At 35.1% G+C, this 20,900-nt stretch overlaps 1 protein-coding gene and 1 pseudogene across 1 annotated transcript; both read right to left on the bottom strand.

Annotated features, from left to right (window-relative positions):
- Window positions 1-3,900: 3,900 nt before the first annotated feature.
- Window positions 3,901-5,624, bottom strand: LOC122139504 (annotated as a pseudogene).
- Window positions 5,625-6,603: 979 nt separating this feature from the next.
- LOC122139505 (microcephalin-like) lies at window positions 6,604-18,619 on the bottom strand. The gene is made up of 8 exons (XM_042737669.1): window positions 18,584-18,619; window positions 18,043-18,108; window positions 17,627-17,718; window positions 17,429-17,547; window positions 8,070-8,154; window positions 7,799-7,910; window positions 7,537-7,668; window positions 6,604-6,731 (listed from the first exon to the last, which is right to left on the bottom strand). Exons 2-8 carry the CDS (start codon window positions 18,077-18,079, stop codon window positions 6,604-6,606), a joined length of 705 nt encoding a protein of 234 aa, XP_042593603.1. The 5' UTR covers window positions 18,080-18,108; window positions 18,584-18,619.
- Between the last annotated feature and the right edge of the window lie 2,281 nt (window positions 18,620-20,900).

Here is a 20,900-nt window from a genome sequence, read left to right on the forward strand (position 1 = left end):
CTGTGGGGTACCAAGCACTTCTCTTAAAAAAAAAAAAATGTACTCCTCTTCTAGCAACCAAACACCAGAACATTTTGGATGCTTTTGTGATCCAAATTATTCACTTGGTCTCTCTTGAGAACAGAGTATGGATTTTCAGAAGTCTCTATTTTCTAAAATATGGGCCTTCGAAGAGGTTAAATGAGTTTTTTTTTGCATTTTGGCTACAGTAGGCAATTCTAGTGGTGACAAACCATGCATGTCACTTCTGCAGGCTGCGTCATACTCTGTGAGATAAATTGTCACTCTTTTCATAGCTTTTGCCGGCTCTGAGACACTTATTATTTCTCCTGCTCTTTTTCTAGCAAAAATCACTAAATGAAAACTTTAAGTGAAGACCTGAATATTTCAGGAGCCTTATCACAAGTCCATTGTTTTTTTGAATGTAGGCTGCTACTTCTGCTATTATTTTCACACTTAAAACAATAATTTGGTATTCTCTCTTGTACCATTGTCCTCTTTTTAAGCTAAGAAATAAGCCACCTGGCAGTTCTCTCCCAAGTGGTTCAGCTGCTGCTAGCATTGTCCTGAATATGATTCAGTGGGCTATAATAACACTTTTAATTGTCAGGAAAATTACTTGTCTTTAAAAGTTTTGGTTCAATATATATACCCGTTGATCAAAAATAGCAACACAATTTTATCACTTTGATAAGAAAATCTTATTTTGCTGAATAATTTTGGCATTCTTCTTTGGTAATCGATCAAGCAGGCTTGTTGGAACATTACATCTCAAAAGAACCCTAACATGTCTTCTAAGTAAAGAGTAATTGCTGAGTTTGTTAAGTTTTGGAGTGGGGTGTACTCATTTATGCTGTGCACTGTATCTTTTCTTGTGAAATGTGACAAGATCGCAAATTCGAAAGTGAAAGCGCATGAAGCTTGGCTTATAACATAGCAAAAGAGGGACTCCGGTTCACAAAATTCAAATCACAAATTCTTCTGATGAAAAAGAACGGGTTGAATGTTTACCACTTCCGTTTCCATATAACTATAAACTATGATAAAAGATTATCAGCATGCATTAATTAATCCCATGTTGTAGCGCAATAATAAAAATATTGTGACCAAATCATGTGTCCTGTGCGACCAAATGATTTAGTCCAGTTTCCGACCTGTGGGAAGAATGAGTCTGGAGCCCTGTATTGGGTCTGAGTTTATTTTCCCAAGAGGACAATGAGACTAAATTCTTGACCATTCTTCTAACTATTGCCGGATCTACCTGCGATGGAAGAATCTGCTGGAACATTGAAAATGATGGACTGGCCCCCTCAAAGTCCGCAACTCAACACCATCGAGCAAATTTGGGGCAAAGTTGGAAAATAAACTGGACAGATCTGTTATACAAAATTCAGAGGACCAGCATTTGGCTTGAGTTGTAGAAGGGCATGGGATAACCTTAGTGTTCTCAGGAAATATACTGACACTTTGCCAGAGAGATGTGGTGCTATAATTTGCTGCAAAAGGTGGGCTTACCAAATATTAAAGTTAAAAGTGTATAAAACCTTACAACTCTCGCCTCATCTGATATTTGCTGTGCTTAGAGCAACCATCTGCATGTTCAATGAACATTATGAAATAAATCATTATGAAATTGGAGGCAGAAAAGTCAATTTTACAGATCACATACACACACACATATTATATATATATAATATATAATATATATAATATATATATATATATATATATATATATATATATATATATATATATATCATACACACATACATATATATATACATACATATATACACATATATACGTATATGTATACACATAAACAGACAAACATTTGTTATTAATGTTGGATCAAGACTCCTTTAACACACACACACACTTAGCCCTAAAAGCACACAATTACTACTATTAACTCTAAAAGGAGCATGAACCTAAGACAAAGAATTGGTGTGAACCCCTTGCACAAATGAAGGAAATTCTTTTGAGTATGACACACTAAGCTCTGTGGCCGTTACATGCACTCTGATATGTGGTCTCTAGTCACAAAGAGAGAAACAGGGGCCAGTCTCTGTTCTGCCCTTTCCCAACAAAACAACTACAAGCTTAAAAATTTGATATAAATAATTGCAATATAATAATGGACTTGAAAATAAATAAATAAAATAAAATATTGATTTCCCAGTGCAACACAGACTTACCAGATTACAGAGCGCAGTGTTTTCATTTAATTCAGTTTTATGCACTCAATTTATTAAAGTTCTTGATTTGTGAAAAATACTATAGTTGGATTTTTTTTTTTTTTTTTTTGGATAATAATTTCAAATATTTTCTACTTTAGTAAATATGTACAATAAAATACATTTCATTTCAGCTCTAAGATATCGCCATGGCATTGGCTGTCAAAAAATAAAAAATAAATAAAATAAATCAAAACACTTTGCAACAACCACTTATCAAAACAAACAAATTCAAACACCAGATCACCTTTCATTATAACATGAATACAATCATATGCAATAAGTTTGTGTTACTTTAATTTTACAACTATGTAGTCAATCATTTTAATTAGTTTTTATATTTTCTATTTAAAAATCCTGTTTATGCCCAAATTGTTCTCAATTTAAATCATACTCTGCATCCAGATAAACTGTGAGGTCATTTATATATATTTATATTTTATTCCAAGAAACAAAAACATTTTATGGTTGTACTATTAGTTTACTATATATCCCTGACCTGATTGTGAGTTTCACTCACTCGCAAAAGTCCCAGAGAAAAGCCAATCCTGCTTGTGCCCAAATTGTACCGAATTTAAATGATCATACTCTGCAATCCAAACCACCTGTGAGGTCATCCACTCCGATTCTTTCAATATAACTGTTGTAAGTTGGTTTCCTCTAATCTTGTCAAAGGTAAATAAGGGAATACTGATGACAAACATCTATCTGTGAATAAATTTACCACAATGGAAATTAACCGTTGTGATAAATTCAATTACACAGTATATGTGGAAATAAAATTAAATAGAGACGGCCTTCAGAGGTGAAAGCCATCTCTCTGTGTTCCAGGAGGGAGTTTTGTTCAGGCTGAGGGAAAGCAAAAGAGAACTTGCCAGGTGCAAGTCACAGTGGTGAAGAAAACACACAGGAAGCCAGGAAAGCTACAAAAAGAGTAGCATATAACATCTGCATCTGAAATAATTGCTATGCTCTATTACTAGGCCATGCTATGCTGCTCCACAGAAGCATCAAGCTGAAAGCTTTGATAAAACAAAGCTTTAAATGGCGTGTTAATGTAAAAGAGGCTAAACAACAACAAGAAAAACCTACATATGGAAAACAGCCCTTTCCTACTATAAGAGTGGAAAAAAAGTTTATTGTCCAATCCAATCAAACTCTACACGTACTTCAGCACAAATCTATATGCATTTTGGCTAATCAAATTAGATGTCAACAAGGACAGGTTGCATTACATACATATGCCATCAAAAAGCAATGAACAACTCTACACAAGTTAAAAGAAAACAGACCAAATTACACAAGTTTACATTCATGTTAATTTGGATAAACAGTACGTGCCACTGTGTCTTAAAGTCAACTCAATATTTGCGTTTTGTTTACATTTATACAATAAATTTGGATTGGTACATATTCTAGAGAAAGAATGTTTCTTTGTCAAAAAATAAATAAAATATCAGTACTACTTGTGTGATATGGTTTTCACTTATTTTTTGTTATTTCTCAAATGTATATTAAATCATAAATTAGCTCACACACAAGTCTTATTTTTTTTGCCCAACGTAAATGTTTAGTACCATTTAAACAACATTAAAAATACTAAAACTGTAGCTAACTTTACCTTCATGAACTTGTCCTTTTTCATATGGCTTGGTTTTGCTACTCATTTCAAGGCTTCTCTCAATGCTCCCATCAGCTGTGCATTTTCATTTTCTTTCCCGGCAACTGATATAAATGCAAAAAAAGAAAGAAAGTTGAGCTGAGAAAAGAACAGCAGGTGCACAGTGACAGCTGAGCAGCAGATAAGAGTGTTTCTGTAAAACGTTTATTCAACCATGCAACATTTTAAAAGCACACTTTATTGTGAAGTGTTTCTCAACCAACACAAAGGATATTCCTTGCTTTCAAGTATAAAAATGTAAAGAATTTAATCTTATCACAGTGTAGCAGTGACCTAGATGTCATTGCATAGCCACAATTTGACAACAGACAATTTGAAACAGCTTCTAGGGTGCAAAATTTTCACCTAAAATAAAGCTTTTACCTTTTCATACTTTCTACATATGTACTGCCAAGGCCTTTGTCTTATGAATTTATAAAACTCAGTTTGTGTTTTAGAGACAAGCAAGATCCAATTTAATACTAATAAAAAAAACATTAAATAAAATAAACTTTTACATACTTTTTAAACCCATCTGTCTCTTTTCAATGGCATGTTTGGGGTCAGAGGCCGTTTCAAGACAGTTCTGTATTTGTAGATTCACATTAATCGCTGAGGATGACACTGGAGAAGTAGCCGTTGAGGTCTTCTTTTCATTAGCAGGACTGAGCTCAATTGAGCTTTTACACTTCTTCCCTTCAGAAAGAACAGCAGAGCTTAACCTAGTTTGTGTCCTCTGTTTCTTTGCCAATGCCTCAAGTTTTATTTCTTCAAACCTGGGCAACTCACGTGTCCCCACAGACAAAACATTCAGGCCTTGATTCATGTGTCTCAGGAGCAGAGCATTGTGAGCCAACCACCAAGTCTTTAATGTCAATATTTTCATGTTTTCGCTTTTACCAAATGATCTCTTGCCCTTCCTCTTGTTTGAGTCTACCAGGTCAAAAAGCAGGCATGTGCATTCTTTCTGGGGTCGACCCAAATAAAATGACCCTTTGTTTAAGGGCATTGTTGGCTGGGGAGAAGTAGTCTTCAAACACCTCACCATCCACAACATCTCTATTAGGAACATCACCAACCGAGTCAGCAGAACACAAAACAGCAGAAGGTTTGACGTCGAAATTTATGAACAGGTTTTGGGTGTTACCGAACCATCACTTTCAATTTCTGTAAACAACTGTCTGATAAAGTCCACTTCTTGGAGTATAAACGTTTGCGGTTGGTCTGCAGATCATTGGATTGCTGTATACTTCTGATGTTTTTGTGATTGTTTTTTGTCAGGTTTTCAGGCAAAGAACTTTCAGGGCTGCCCGATAACTCTGTAGATATTCCACTGTTTTCAGTTTGTGGTTTGAGGTGTGAGCTTTGTTTTCTTTTCTCTGTTCTTTGTAACTCTCTAAAGTGGACTGTTTCTTTCCTCCAATGTTGTTCACTAAAGACCTTCTTGATCTGGCAGATATAGGTGAGACTTTACTATGTGTTTCAACACTGGCCAGATTACACATAACCATGGCTGTGTCTGATTCAGGAGGTATTTGTTTTTTTCCTTTACTTGTCATTTTCATTTTTAACTTTTTATTACAGTTTTGTTTTTCTTGTTCATCTCTTTTCTTGGAGGAATGAAAGTGAGAGGTTGAGAAGCAATCCAAAGGCTCTTCCTCTGTAAAAGCAGAAGTCAACATATTTAGTTTTATTTAATGCAAAATGGTTACTAAAGCTACTAGGGATGCACTGAAATGAAAATTCTTGGCCGAAGCTGAACAAAATGAAACACTGGGCCGAAGGCCGAATAGTTTTTTTTCCCCCATGTATTTTGAATGATTTTTTCACCATTGCATAAATAAAAAATCCAAAAATTTACTTTTTGTCTTGCATTTCAAAGAAAAAAAACATAAAATCAATAATAAAAAAAAACTGAACAGTAGCTAATCAGCATATTAGAATGATTTCTAAAGGGTCAAAAAAAAGGATGAAAATTTAACTTTGATCACAGCAATCAATTACACTGTACTATATGTTCACATACAAAACAGTTATTTAAAATGTATTTATATTTCACAATATTACTATTTTTTATTTATTTTACAGAACATCAGTAAAATTGCAGTACTAAAGTTGATGGAGCTTTTATTTTGGCGGACCTCAGTGCTTCTTGTTGTTGAAAACACATCAGATATATAGTTATAAAGGATTCCCATTACGAATTGGGAAGATGTTTGTCGCACATATCACATTGTCATACCCATACCTTGTAAAAATTCATAAAAAATGTTACTGAGAAACTGGACGAGTAACGCTGTTTCAGTGCAGATTTTTCCTTGGACTTTGAACCCTGGCTAACAAGCAGATATCGTTGTGAGCATAAACATTATGCAGTTATTTACTAATTTGTTTAAGGCCATTTCGCGAAGACATGTGATGCAGTACTAAACAGTCTCTTGCTGTCAGTGTGCTCGTAATGATTTTTGCATATTTCTCTGACAATAAATGCTTCGATATACACACTGCCGACATGTTTGCTATGCGCCTCTCACTCTATGCTGGTTGCCATTTGATTGCTTCACCTAAAATATCATTCTTCAGTACAAATTTATTCAGTCATTTTGCTTTTTCGAACACCGAAAGAGATTTTTTGTTGTTGTTGTTGCTATTTTCAGCCGAATAATTTCAGCTGCCGAACATTCGGTGCATCCCTAAAAGCTACAATTATTCTACTACAAAAAAAGACTTTTGTTTTCCCAAACCTAGTGTTTGTGAGAAAGACAGAGTTGGTGAAGCCCCATGAGGTGGTCTAGGTGAATTACATCCTGAGGCACTATCCAGCATCTGTGAGGCTAAAGGACAAGACAAAATTAAATAAATACCTGAAAGACCTTTATTTCTACAGTGTGTAGAGATTCTGTAGAGCAGTGGTCTCAAACTCAGTTCCTGGAGGGCAAACAACTCTGCAGAGTTAAGCTCCAACCAGCTCTGAATTTCACCTGCTTGGAAGTTTCTAGTGATCCTGAAGACCCTGATTAGCTGGATCAGGTGTGTTTGATTAGGATTGCAGCTAAACTGTGCAGAGCTGTGGCCCTCCAAGAATTGAGTTTGAGACCAATGCTGTAGAGTGTAATAACTCATTTATTTTTCTCAATGCATTTCCTAAAGGGGTCATGAACTGCTTGTTTTTATTTTGTACTGTTTACTGAGGCCCACTTATAATGTTATTAAGATTTTTAAATAAAAAAATCATCATTTAGAAGTATTAGGCCATTTTCTGTCCTGTTTTCAAATCTGCACAGATTGTAATAGATTAAAATAATACTATAAATCACCTGTATTGTACAGTTTGAAATATCAAGCAGCATAACAGACTGTTTTTGTACAGGTAAATTAAACTAAAACAAATGAAACCGGGAACCTTACAAGTTACAAATGGTCATGCTCTTTCAAACTTAATTTTAAATAAGGTGGATAAATGGTTTTTATTATTATCAAATCAAAAAGAAACAATTTTAAATAGTGTTTTAAGCGGATTCACCATGAACCAAAAGATTTGCAACCCTATAATTCAGTACAAAGCTTTGTGGTCTAGTAGAACACAAAATTGTTAGTTTACAAATGAAAACTAGTTCTCAAAAGGATTTGAGGAAATACCAGTGGGTGAGAGATGTTCTCGTTGAGCTCTCATTTCTCTCAGTCGCTGAGCCATGCTGTCAGAGCGTTTTAAAGAGGGACTGTACACTACTCCATTTTCCTCATCAATAACGAATGGTGATGTGTCGGAAACTGTATTAAAACAAAATCCCAAATGCACAACAACCTTTACAAATTGTCTGAATAAAATAAACATAAAATTTAAAAACAATAATAAAAAAAAAACATCAAAAAAAAAAAAAAAAAGGTGTGCCTTCCTCACCAACGGGGGATGAGCAGATCAGGCCTTCCATCATCTTGTCCAATTTTTTCTTCAGCCGCCGGTCATTCTCAGGGGTCTTTATAGGAATATCTCTAGGTTGCATGCAACGGTGCTGCAAAAACATAAAAAAAAAAATAATCACATGTATGAGGTTATTTATTAATATTTACCAAAATATGTATAATATTCTTACAGCAACCATTCAATAAAAAAAAAAAAAAGCAAAACAAGTCAAAGCATTTGTTGTTTTAGATATGTTTAATTTCCTTACTGTTCTTTTATTTAGATGAAGTTTGGACTCTTCATTTTGAGCAGGAAAAAGATTTTCATCTACACGTCCATTACTCTCTTTGCATCTGCAAAATCACATAATGAATAGAGTTTGAAAGGAACGTGAAAGGAAACCTTGAGGTCTAGAGACATCTACAGGCCATCCAAAGAAATGCAATAATCAAAATCGAGGAAAAAGATCACTAATAGAGTAAGAGAACTAAAACAGCACCAGAACATGTTGTCATTGGCATCAAGGGTGTAGGTCTGCTTTTGACATTGGTGAGGACATAAACCCAAGAACCCCCCAACCCCCCCACCCCAAACACCCAATCATTTACACAGTTTTGGTAAACCTTTGACCACAGTTTCATGTTACCTAAAGTCTACATTTATAGCTTATTCATATTTTGACAACTCCTAAACAGATTTTTTTTTTTAATTTTTAGGATGTTTTAACAGACAATAATTACACCATTTTTTATTTTGTGAACCAACAACATCAGCATCAGAGTGCTGGTTGTCTTTATCAAGCATCACTTTATTTAAATATTAATCAAATTGGACCCAGGATAATTCTTAAAGAATATTCTGCTGTTCAGGGATGTTCAGAGAGTTCCTCAGGGGCAGGTGCTCAAATGTAAAATAGGGGCAATGTAAAAAAAATAATAATAATAATAATAATAATAATAATAATAATAATTGATGACCTAATCTTTAGGTCAAAAGTTTGGATACATTACTACTTTATATTTTTGCAAAAATTTACTTATGGTCATCAAGCCTGCATTTATTTGATCAAAATTTTAATATACACTGAAAAAGTTTTTCAAGCAGTACAATTCAATTAAATTGAACATTATTTGTCATTTTTCAAGTATATTTTTGTTAATCATGCATTTATTTGTTTGATATTTTTTTTTTATATATGCTCAACTAAGACATTTGTTTTTGACAAATGTAAAATATCAAGGTTAGATTAACTCATATTTTGTTTATATCATGACCATGTCTCCTCACACTGGTGTTAACAACACCATTTTGTCACTGTGATTGTGTGTGAATTCAACAAGCTGTGGAAGAGGTGGAAACTTTGTTTAAGATAAGTTAGGTGTATTGACGTTATTTTCCACAATTTACCTTTTTTCGCTCTTTCTTTTCCTCGAGAGACTGTGATCGGCAAAAATTGTCTAAACGACAAGACATTTCTCATCCGTTAGCTAGCTAGTTCTCTTACGCGCCTGCAGCGGACAAAACCACGCTTGAACCCCGGACGAGCGAGATCGACTGAGATTATTTTCATCTTTTCCTTTTTCACTCAATGTTGTTTTTGAGGAGTGTAAATAAATTTTACTCATACAGCAGCTGCGATTGCAGCCGAGGATAGACGATGGTGTCACTAATATGGTGAGTGCAATAATTTAACGAACACATTTAATAGACATGGCTGTTTGAAAGAGTAAGTTTAAATTAATTAACGGTATAATAGGGCTGCACTATTAAAAGTATTTTAATCTCGATAACGATATCCACCTTTCTCGATTAATTAAAAATAATCGTCATGATATTGGCTCGATATTTATCCTGAAACGTGTTTTTAATTTGGCATTTGCGTTATCTTGCATTGCTAACAAGTCTTCACTAGCGTTCATGCTTGTGGTTGCCAGATGTGAAGAGCTTTGAGCCCCAAAACAGAGCTTTTCTCCTTTAAGGATACACTTTCTGCCAGGTGTTTTATCTAATTTGTGTAATCTGGTATCCTTGTGCGCGCTCACTGATGGCGGAACAAGCGCTGAAGATGATATGAAAACATAAGAGTTTAGCGATCTCTCCACAGCGATATTCTGCTTACATGAAAGTGTCATATAGACAATGTGTATTTTTTTCACAAGCCATTTGTACTGTTTGTGTTACCAAAAGTGCCCTGATCAAACTTTCACTGAGTTTCAATAGTGGATCTATTGTGTGAGGAATAAATGCGCTTTTCCTACCTGTGACAATACAATGGGGGAAAAATGTACATAAATTGGAATTGTTGGAATTAATAAAGTTTTTACCAGTTTTCGTGTTGAAAATGACATAGCACTGTTAGTTTTCAGTGTGTATTAATGATCTTTGAGCAAATTTACTGTGCGATCTGAGTGGCTTTTTCCCATTTGCGAACAAATTGACATTTAGAAAATGTAATGTGAATACAGATGACAAAAACCCTAACCAAAACCATGAGTTTATATTATCATAGTTGGTTAAATGAAGTCAGTGTATAGTCAGTGGAGGTGGGTTAAAGGACACATGAAATGTTATTGCATTTCCCCTGCTGAATAAAAAAAAAAAAAACAGCTTGACCAAGCTGGGGAGACCAGTTTAAACCAGTTTTTTTTTTTTTTCTCAGCAGGATAGAATAACCGTTATTAATAATCGTGATTATAATTTTAATCAAAATAACCGTGATTATCAGTTTAACCATTATTGTGCAGCCCTACAGTATAAATACAAAAATGGATGAATATACTTCTGTTCTATCTAGGTTCAAAGCCCTCTTAATGAATATCTTGTTTTGGAAGGAAGAAGAAATGGAAGAGACACTTTGGAAGTGTAAGTATGGCCCTCATAACTGTGATAAGAGAGCACAGCTAACGTTATATAAACATTATCCCCTGGATTCACAGGCCAGTCTCAGACTAAAATGCATGTTTAAGCTGTCTTAACTGAAAATATCTTGTACTGACACATCTTAAAATATGTCAGTGCCATCGTCGTGTCTCAGGATGCACACCAGTAAAGGTCTTAAGGCATTTTTATAGAAGTTATTTAAATATCCTGATTTAACGAAGGCCTGGCTTAAACTAAGCCCTGCCTGTGAAACTCCGTCTCTATGTTCAAACATTGACGTTGTTTCGTTCTTGTATAATGTCGCTGTTCACATCAGACATCTACATACATTTAAATTACTTTATGCACTAAAATGTACACTTAAGCCACCTCACAGCAAAAACTCTAGATCAGTTGTATGTCATGTAGGGTTAACTGAGACCTGTTCGGAGGAGGATCACTTTATTGACAGGCACACTGCACAATTAAATGTAAACCCTTAAGTATAAAGACTGTAACTTTAATGTTTGCTTTTCACAGAAAAGTTGTCAATGACAAGCCTGACATCACCCAAAGGCCAGCTCTTTTTACAGTATACCAGGTATGTATAAGTGCATTCACCCCATTTACCATAATTACAAGATTCCAACTTGGAAAAAGAATTCATGTCCTTTTAGAACTCATAATTATGGTCTGTAATCTGGGAATTTTCTGAGCGATTCTACTTGTATCACGTGACTGTACCTGACTGCTGCAGATTAATTTAGGCATCGATAGTGTTGCCACAGAAATGCACAGTTCCCGGTCCAAGGACATGAACAGCTCTAAGTAGAACATGGTGTGAACACAGCACATGATCTTGAGTATTTGACAACAGCATTATCTAACTGACTTGATAATGTCTTTATTGATCTGTTTCTTCCTCTGTTAGGATGCAGCTAACAAGACAGACTCCAGTAAGAATTCTCAGCATTGATCAAGCAAATCCACATCTAACCCATCTAGAGTGGGAATCATCTTGCAAGAAAACTTTGTAATGAATGAACCAACCAATCTCAGGCCTTCTTTGTCCATTTTTCAGACTGATTTATGCCCTGCACCTGGACTAAGTGTATGAAAAGAACTTTATATTTTATTCAGCAGGTAATGCTCAACCTCTGAAAAGTTGAGTTAGCACTTAAAATTCAGTACTGCCAATATTGTGAACTCCGAGTGGAATAAAACCATATAGTTTTGATGCCGTTTGTTGCGATTCTGAGATAAACTGTTTTATGTTACTTTGTTAAACTATTTTTTTCATGTTTTATGGGGAAATGTTTTCATATATAAAAAAAAAAAAACGTTTTTTTTTTGTGTTTTTAAATTAACATTTGGAATTGAATTAGTTTAGTTTATTGGAAAAATAAAACAACTGATATAGATTTAATTTGGAAATTACACTGAATTTTATTAATTTCTTCATTCATCCAATTAAAAAAATTTAGGGTAATGATTCACATCTATATTTTTTAACTTGAGCCAATGAAAAATAAATAACTTGCCCTAAACAATACTTTCTATGTCTATGAAAATTATAAAAGAAATTTCTTAATTGATAATTTTTATTTTTTATTTAATCTATATTTTTTTGTTTGGATCAAAAATAGAATTTAAATTAATTGACTTTCTTCAACAAGAAAAATATACTTTGTGCCAGGTTTTATTAAATAGTTTTCATAGACATAGAAAATATTGTTTCAGACAAGTAATTTGTTTTTCATTTGCTCAAGTTAAAAAACAGATGAATCATTACCCTACATTTTTTTTAATTGGATGAATTTTTTTTCCAGTGTACTTTAAAATACATTTCATGCAATGCTGACTTATTATCAATGTTGGAAACCTGTGCCACCTTTTCACCTTTTGTTATTATTATTATTATTATTATTATTATTTTTAAACAGCATTCATTTAAAATAAAACTTTTGTAACAATATACACTACCGTTCAAAAGCTTGAGGTAAGAAAGAAATAAATTAGTTTTTATTCAGCAAGGATTTGTTAAATTGATAGAAACAGTGATAGTAAAGATTGATATTGTTAGAAAACATCTCTATTTTGAATAAATGCTGTTCTTTTTAACTTTTCATTTATCAATGAACCCCAAAAAAGTATCACAGGTTACTAAAAAAAGAAAAACAATTAAGCAGCACAACTCTTTCCAACACTGATAATAAATCATCATATTAGAATGCTTTCTGAAGGATCATGTGACACTGAAGACTTGAGTAATGATGCTGAAAATTCAGCTTTGGATCACAGAAATAAGTTATATTTTAAAGTATATTAAAACAGAAAAACATTCTTTTAAATTGAGTATAATTTTTTTTCTGTATTTATTTTTTGTATTATTATTTTTGTGTTTTTTTGTATAAGACACTTTCATAATGCTGCATAATTATCAAAAATGGTAATATAATAAAGCAGGGGCAGCATTTCCGTATGGCAGAGTATGGCAGTTGCCATACCCTAGCCCAGTCAGGTGTGGTGTGAAAAATTATCCAAACTTCATATCTCTATTATAATTTGTTATTATTATTTTAAATTTAGAGGGCTTTTACAAATATTTAACCAATGATAAGTATTACAAAGTGCTTGTCACTAAAGCTCGTAATGCCATTGGATCCTCAAGCTCTCAGCGAAAACTCGTCACTTCAGGCCGTCTCCATTCAGATTGACGCGCCACGCACAGCCTGGAGAGAGATCTCCGCCTTTTCGCAATGCAAGGGTAAATAAATAAATGATGTGTGAATAGTACAGTGTTTTCTTCACTCAAACACTATGTCTGTAAAGGCTAATGTTTTTATGTGTTTGAAGAGCAAAGTAGGTTATTTGCCGTCTAGCAAATAAACTTTTGTAAGTTTTAAATATCCTGTGCATAAGTGCTCAATCGTTTATATCATGAGATTTTGGCCAAGTGTACTAAACAAGAAAAACTAAGCACCCATATAGCAACAATAAACGTTATATAACCTGTAAAAGTTTATGAAAGCATATAATGCGATGCACTTGTCTCAGATGAGGCCGTTCAATTGACAGAAAAAACGCTGATCTCCTCATTCGCCAGCCAAAAACCTTGTTAACTCCATTTGAGCTTGTTTTTCATATAGCCTAATGTTAAGTGCAAGTGTCTGATACAATACCATTTGGGATTGTTTTTTGTTTTTTATTTTTTTAATTTCAATTTTCTGATGGGATTTGTAGGATGTTACCTGGTGACCTCCAGTCATTTGTAATAATTGCAGAGGTTGTCTGTGATCTTAATCCCATGCGAATGGGCCATGTCTGTAATTTTTAAAGTAAAAATTTCCCCGCAAATGACCTACCATATTTCGCCAAAAACTGAGGTCCTGTGATAATATTAGTCCCATACGAATCGCCAGCTATGTGATTTGGCGTGTTGCATTGAATTTTTTGAGCTTTTTGTTTCCTGTGCGCCTTTTTATCTTTGCAAGAATGGAGCTGCGTTGGAGTGTTTTGATAGTATTTTGGTTGCTGTCATATCGCTATAGGCTACTACACCATACAATATGCAGAAAGAGCTGAAAAGGTTTCAAGGTTAATGTGTTACAAATAAATCAAGCAATGGTATGGTGGAATGTAAATGACACAGGGGACGAAACTATATTAGTTTCTTTTTTAAAATCCATCTAACTGGACCAGAGAACGAGACTCGCAAACCCTTGACATCCGTGAAATAAGTCAGTAAATTTGAGTAAAATCATAGGCTTGTCTTATCCCGTGCGAATGCACCACACAAAATTCAGATGTGTGTGTGTGTGGGGGGGGGGGGGTTTCAAATTCATACAAGGTCCCCAGATAATACTAATCCCGTGCGTATAGGGCTTTTTCCACCTTAGTTTTTTTATTTCGTGGATATTTCAGCTAACAGTTTAATTTGTTGAACAACATCAATTTAAAGTTAAAGATATTTTTTGTACCATAAAATCACATTATATTCAGTGTTTCCCCTGCCATTATATTAGGGGGGCGGCCCGCCCCGGTCTATACCTTGCTCTTTTATTACACAAACTAAATAGCCTTATGTTATTGATCTTATTTACATGACGCATGTCAATTCGGTCTCTACGCTACATGGTCACGCTCTCTGTATCGAACACAGCGGAGTACCGTCCCAATGCGCGCGCGCACACACACGCACACACAAATAAGTGAACACATTCCCACTAGTATTTGTAAATATTAAGCCGCATAACGACTATTTAAATATGAATTCTGTGTGTCTCTGTGTTAACGAATGCCGCAGCCGCGTGGTTTGGTACTTGTACTGAAGTGCCCGTGACACTTACGGTGATATTGTTTTCTGTCTTACCATGACGACATAAATACATGAACCACATCTCCAGAGCTGCTCTGAGAGTCACTTCATGAGCAATTGACTGTTTAATTTTTGTAAATCTATCCTCATATCATATACACACAGAAATGTAAAGGTATTCACAGCAACCCGTCAAAATAAAAATTCGGTTAAACTTGCCCTTGCGAAATATTGCAACCCTCTACATTGCGAGTAAATCACTCGCATATGCGACTAAATCTTCATTCTGGCGACTAAATGATGTCTAATATTAGCCAATGGCTACTTAGTACGGGTTACGGGTGTAACGCGTTACTGTAATTAAATTACTTATCCACTGAAAAAGTAAAGTAAGGGATTACTGCTCATTTTTAGGCAATTTAATTACAGTTACTTATAAAGCATTTGCATTACATACAGTAAATCATTTCAACAGTTCTAAAATCAATATTGAATTTGAAATCTAAATTTACCGTCTAAAGATAAAATTGAATGCAGCGTCTTTAACCCTCTGCACGCCAGCGCATTCACTTTCAGTTTTCCTGATTCACAGAGAAACCTTAAATACTCAGATACAGATAAGACTAAAATCAATTGAATCTAAAAAGGGCCTACTTTTATTTGTGTACACTGACAATAACAACAAAACATTGTGCTTTTGCAAAATAAAACAAACGGTACAATTTCTGCCGTCTATTTCTCCTTGAGCAACTTTCTACAGGTCACAAACTCTGATTATGAAAGAATAAAGAGTTTAATTTCTATTAAGGTTTATAGGGATTTTAAGATGTAGCCTAATTAGCGATTTGAATAATTAAGTTACTTATTGAGTAACTAAATTACTTTTCAGACAGAGTAATTAGTAAAGTAATTTTAATACAATATTGATGATGTAATTAGTAATAGTAATTAATTACTTTTTGAAATTAACTTACCCAACACTGATCTTATCGCACAACGTTTTTCTGTCCGTATGCTTTATATTAGGGAGCTTATAATAGCCATAGATTGTGCTTTCTCTTTCCATTTGCTCTGTTTTGTCAAACACCGTACTTCAAACTCAATGATGCAACTTTGTTAATTCCTGAAGTGTACTTCTATATTAACTGTTTTGGACTGCTATCTTGAATTGGGTAAAATACCTGTGAGTTGTTCTAAGCGCGGTGTTGCGCTTCTCCTCTGGTGGACGACTACATTCCGCCATGTATTTAATGCGTCCTTGAAAGCGCACAGTTTTCTACATGGCCTATTTTTTTCTATACGTTTCAGATGTGTCCGAAATTACAAAAACATATACATATATTTAATTGTTTGATCAAAATTATTGCTAGGGACAGTTTGGCACTCGCTGGATATTGGTAGGGACATGTCCCTGGCGTCCCCCTAATTCTACGCCCCTGATTGGCATCAATAGATTTCTGCTCTCCAAAAGGAATTTCAATCAACTAGATATTACCAAATCAATACAAAATGACTGACAAGAAGAGAGTATTTTTAAATTAGCTAAAACACGGGATGATTTGCTTTCCTTGACTGACTCTTTTTTTGTTTGTTTGTTTTAACAAGGACTAGTGCTGTCAGACAGATGTGATTTATCTAGACACCTATTTCAAATTATATCTGTCAAGTAGTAGGAACCTTTTCTGTATGTAATGTAAAGATATTTACAGCACTTTTAAATGTGACAGAAAAGGGGGCCTTTATATGATGCATTACTTCTCTAGTTTTTCCCAATAATTTAAAATTATGTCGCTGTCATTTCAAATGTGTATGAATTTTATTTTTTGGGTGAACTATCCATTACATCACGTTTAAAAGAAAATCAGTAGCAGATATTTAAGAGTTTTATTTTGTCCCTTCACTGGAATAATGAAATGATGTGTTAATTTGTTCAAGAAGATTAATTTAGTGAAAGTGAAAGTGAAGTGACATACAGCCAAGTATGGTAACCCATACTCGGAATTCGTGCTCTGCTTTTAACCCATCCAAAGTGCACACACACAGAGCAGTGAACACACACACACCGTGAACACACACCCGGAGCAGTTGGCAGCCATTTATGCTGCGGCGCCCGGGGAGCAGTTGGGGGTTCGGTGCCTTGCTCAGGGGCACTTCAGTCGTGTGGAGAGAGCGCTGTACATTCACTCCCTCGACCTACAATTCCTGCCGGCCTGAGACTCGAACTCACAACCCTTGGATTGCAAGTCAGACTCTCTAACCATTAGGCCACGACTTCCCCTGCCAGGCTCTACCTTTTAACCAATTATTCATGCCTAACCTTTGGAAATTAAATTAGCAACTTTGTTTAAAACAAAGCCTTTATACATATATGCAGATTTACATATATTCTGCATGTTCAGGTCAACATCCTAAGAACCAGGAGTTTAGTTCTATGTGATACTCATTTTTACCTTGCTACCCAGTGGACTGAAACAATCCTCACACCCATTTTCTGGGCTTTCTTCCATGTGGACGGCCGGCCATGTTTGAAGACTACGTGGGTCACTTGTTTGTTGAGTGTCTTAGATACTGTCATTTAAAATGCATTAATTTATTTTTTCATTTTAATTTTGTTCATAAACACAACTGCCAAAAATAAAAAATGTTACCTCTGCACCCATGTCCTGCAGCTGCTGCATGAACGGATCAGAATAATCCTCCATTCTGCTGGCAGACCACACATCAACATATGCCACTACATCTTAAAAGGGAGAAAGAGGACAGTGGATAAACATTCACTTCACACAAAAAGTTTGATTCATAATAACATTAAATGTTTGGCACCTCTGGCATAAAATATGCAAGTTAGAAGAGGGTAGTAAAAACAAACAAATTAAATTATGTTAATTTCTGACTAAAGAAAAAATATTTCTCAAATTACTTGGTAAGAACACCCAATAAAGCTAATCATCTATAATTGCTATACTGTTTTAAAACAAGACTGGAATTACACATTTTTAAAACCATGTGTTAATCATCCTAGAGAACAAAAAAATCTCCTAATTTAATGAATATCCATCGATACCTTTGAGAAAATCAGTGGAAGTGTTTTTTCCTGTCATGATTGATCCTAAAAGGTCTCCTTCTAAAACTGCATCAACCGACAGAAAATAGAACATGGTAAAAATCAACATGACTCAAGCTAAACAAAATAAGAAAATAAGCATGGTATCATACATTCAGTAAAGATTTTACCCCGGCTACATAACGTTACACAATCTGCTAACGGAGAACAAAGCAAGAGGATTTAAAGTACATTGACTCGTGAAAAACGAACACCAAGATTAGCAGATGTCACAAAACATAAATCAAGGGGGGCAAAAATCAATGCCAATTCTAAAAAGCAAGTAAGCTACTAAAACAACAAAATAGCATTGGCAACTGCTGATCTTCACGTCACATCTGGTGAAACGCAGGGTATATCGTTGCTTGAGAGGGTGACCTAGCAGACAACTAAAGTGTTCTGTAAGAAAGCCCCTCTCGTTGCTCACCTTAACCAAATAAGGGCAGATAAATATTGATTGCGAGAAAAGAAAAAATCTATCCTTGTTTGTTTTTATACGTACATCGTGCAGTTGATACACTGTTTATTTGACCATTCGCAACTGTAAAAAAAAAAACGTGTTTTCGCGGTAATGGTTCCTTTTGCGACGCATGATGGGAATTCAGTGACGTTCCTTACACCAGTTGGTTGATGCCTTTTGGCCGCGCCCCCTTTTTAGGCTTTATGTTCCACAGGGACGCCTCATGTGACGAGAGTAGGCTGCTCGCAGGCTGTTGTTTATTTTTTATTTCTGATGTGTTGGGGTTCCGAGTGTTCGTAGTGGATCAGACACTGATATAGGAGAACAAAGACAGATTTCGCTTGAATCCTGATGTGTCGACGTGCGCATATTTTCGCTAATAAACTGGATGTGATTTAAGTTATGTTGCTTTTATATGAAAATAAAAATGATGAAAAACACTTCCAAAGTAGCCTACTTGTTATTTATCCGAAAGCCGTGTTTTCATCCATTTTCAGTTTGTATTTAAGACATGCAACCTATTTTATACATTTAGACGTATTCTTTTTAGGGGGGTTTTTTAGACTGAAAACAAATCACATATCCACATATATCATATTGTCAGAGTATTTGTGAATATTCACTAATAATTTATATAAATAAATTACAAAATTAAACCATTTTAGAAGATAACAAAACATTACGAATTTTAAACCAATGAGCGTTAAAGGAGCCATGTGTAATGTCTGGCAAAAAAATCAAGTCATACTCCACATTCCATACCAGATGGGGGCAGTATGCCTCAAAGTGAATTGGTCTACTCTAGAGTAACAAACGAGAAACGGCATAGTCTCTATGCTCCGCCCCTACCTTCACAACAACCCTAGAGCCATAGCCGAAGCCTAAAGGACGTTTTGCCTCCAGAGGAGTGGGTGATATCAAGTGATTTTGAAACATGACATCTTCAAGCTACTCCCCTTCACCTTTACCAGTGAATATGTTCATATTCGTTTTGTTCATATTACATTTTGAATTGTACATACACATTATTTGAATTAAATGAATTTGACAGACAGCATTCTGTCAACATCATTGGTCAACATCAGACAGCTGATGTTGACCAAGCTAGCGCCAACCAACGTAACACAGAGCTGCCAACTCTCAAGCATTCACCGTGAGACACACGCAATTGACACTTTTCACACGCATTCAAAAACTTGACCGCTCTGAATATAGTGAATGAGTGCGCGCGCGGCCGGGGCGCTCTCTCTCTCTCTCTCCCTCTCCCTCTCTCTCTCTCGGGTTCATTATCATCGAAGACATTTCAAGCTTCTTAGGTAATGTTACATTTTAGCATCAGCTTGGTAGAGACGGGCTTTGGTAGATAACAGGTGAAAACCGGATCGGATCTGTGGGTAAGTTATAGCTAGCTTACTATCAAACGCAGCTACGGTTAGCCATCGCTAACATTAGCACGTTTATCGAACAGCCTTCGATACATTTCTATGTTATAACTTCACCGAAAAAAATACGCAAACATATAAAACAAACTTCTAGCCAAATACCTAACAGCATCTTACTTACCAATCCAAAAGAAATGTTGCAAGTTCGGAGTCGAAGCTCATTTCTTTCAAGTCCATCAGTTGTCTCCAGCGATGGAAAGCAGTGCCGATGTTTACTCTGTTTCGGCTCCTTTTCTTATCGGATTTGATTTGTGATTCCGAGCGCGGTTGCTTGACATCAGCTTCAAGTACGCCACAAGCCGTGCGAGTATTCGTGTATTGCAGGTTGGCTGGTGGTTATGTTGCACGCATATCGCCTCCCATGGCCCAAACTGGTATTACGACACCTGTCGGGCCGTGGCTAGTAATGCTAATGCTAATTAAGGTTGATATCTCTGCAGCACTATAACTTGACATTTTTTTAATGACATCATCGCCCTTATTTCTTCTCATTCTTTTGATGCGTGTAGGTCATTTTTTGGATATTTTTAACTCAATTTTTACACATGGCACCTTTAAGCAGCTGTATGGTAAGCAAGTTGTTGTTGTTGTTTGACAAGTCAGTGTTTTAAGTGTTGTGGAAGTGCATAATTAAATAGTCATTATAATACAATAAACAGGATGTTTTCTCTTAGTTGAAGGATCAAAATCCTGAAATAACACAGAGCAAAAATAAAAATAAATAAATGTAATATTGTTAAATTTAATCAATTCAAACCAATAAATAAAAACCCAACCCAACAATAAAAAGACATGTTGGATATTAACAATCAAAATAAATCACTGTCAACAAAATCCATAGATGGATTTTGCTTAAGTTATGTAAAGTTTATATTTTATGTAGAAATATTAAATTATTGCAAAATATAAATAGGGGA

The sequence above is a fragment of the Cyprinus carpio genome, chromosome B13, assembly GCF_018340385.1.
Source record: "Cyprinus carpio isolate SPL01 chromosome B13, ASM1834038v1, whole genome shotgun sequence".
Classification (NCBI taxonomy): Eukaryota; Metazoa; Chordata; class Actinopteri; order Cypriniformes; family Cyprinidae; genus Cyprinus; species Cyprinus carpio.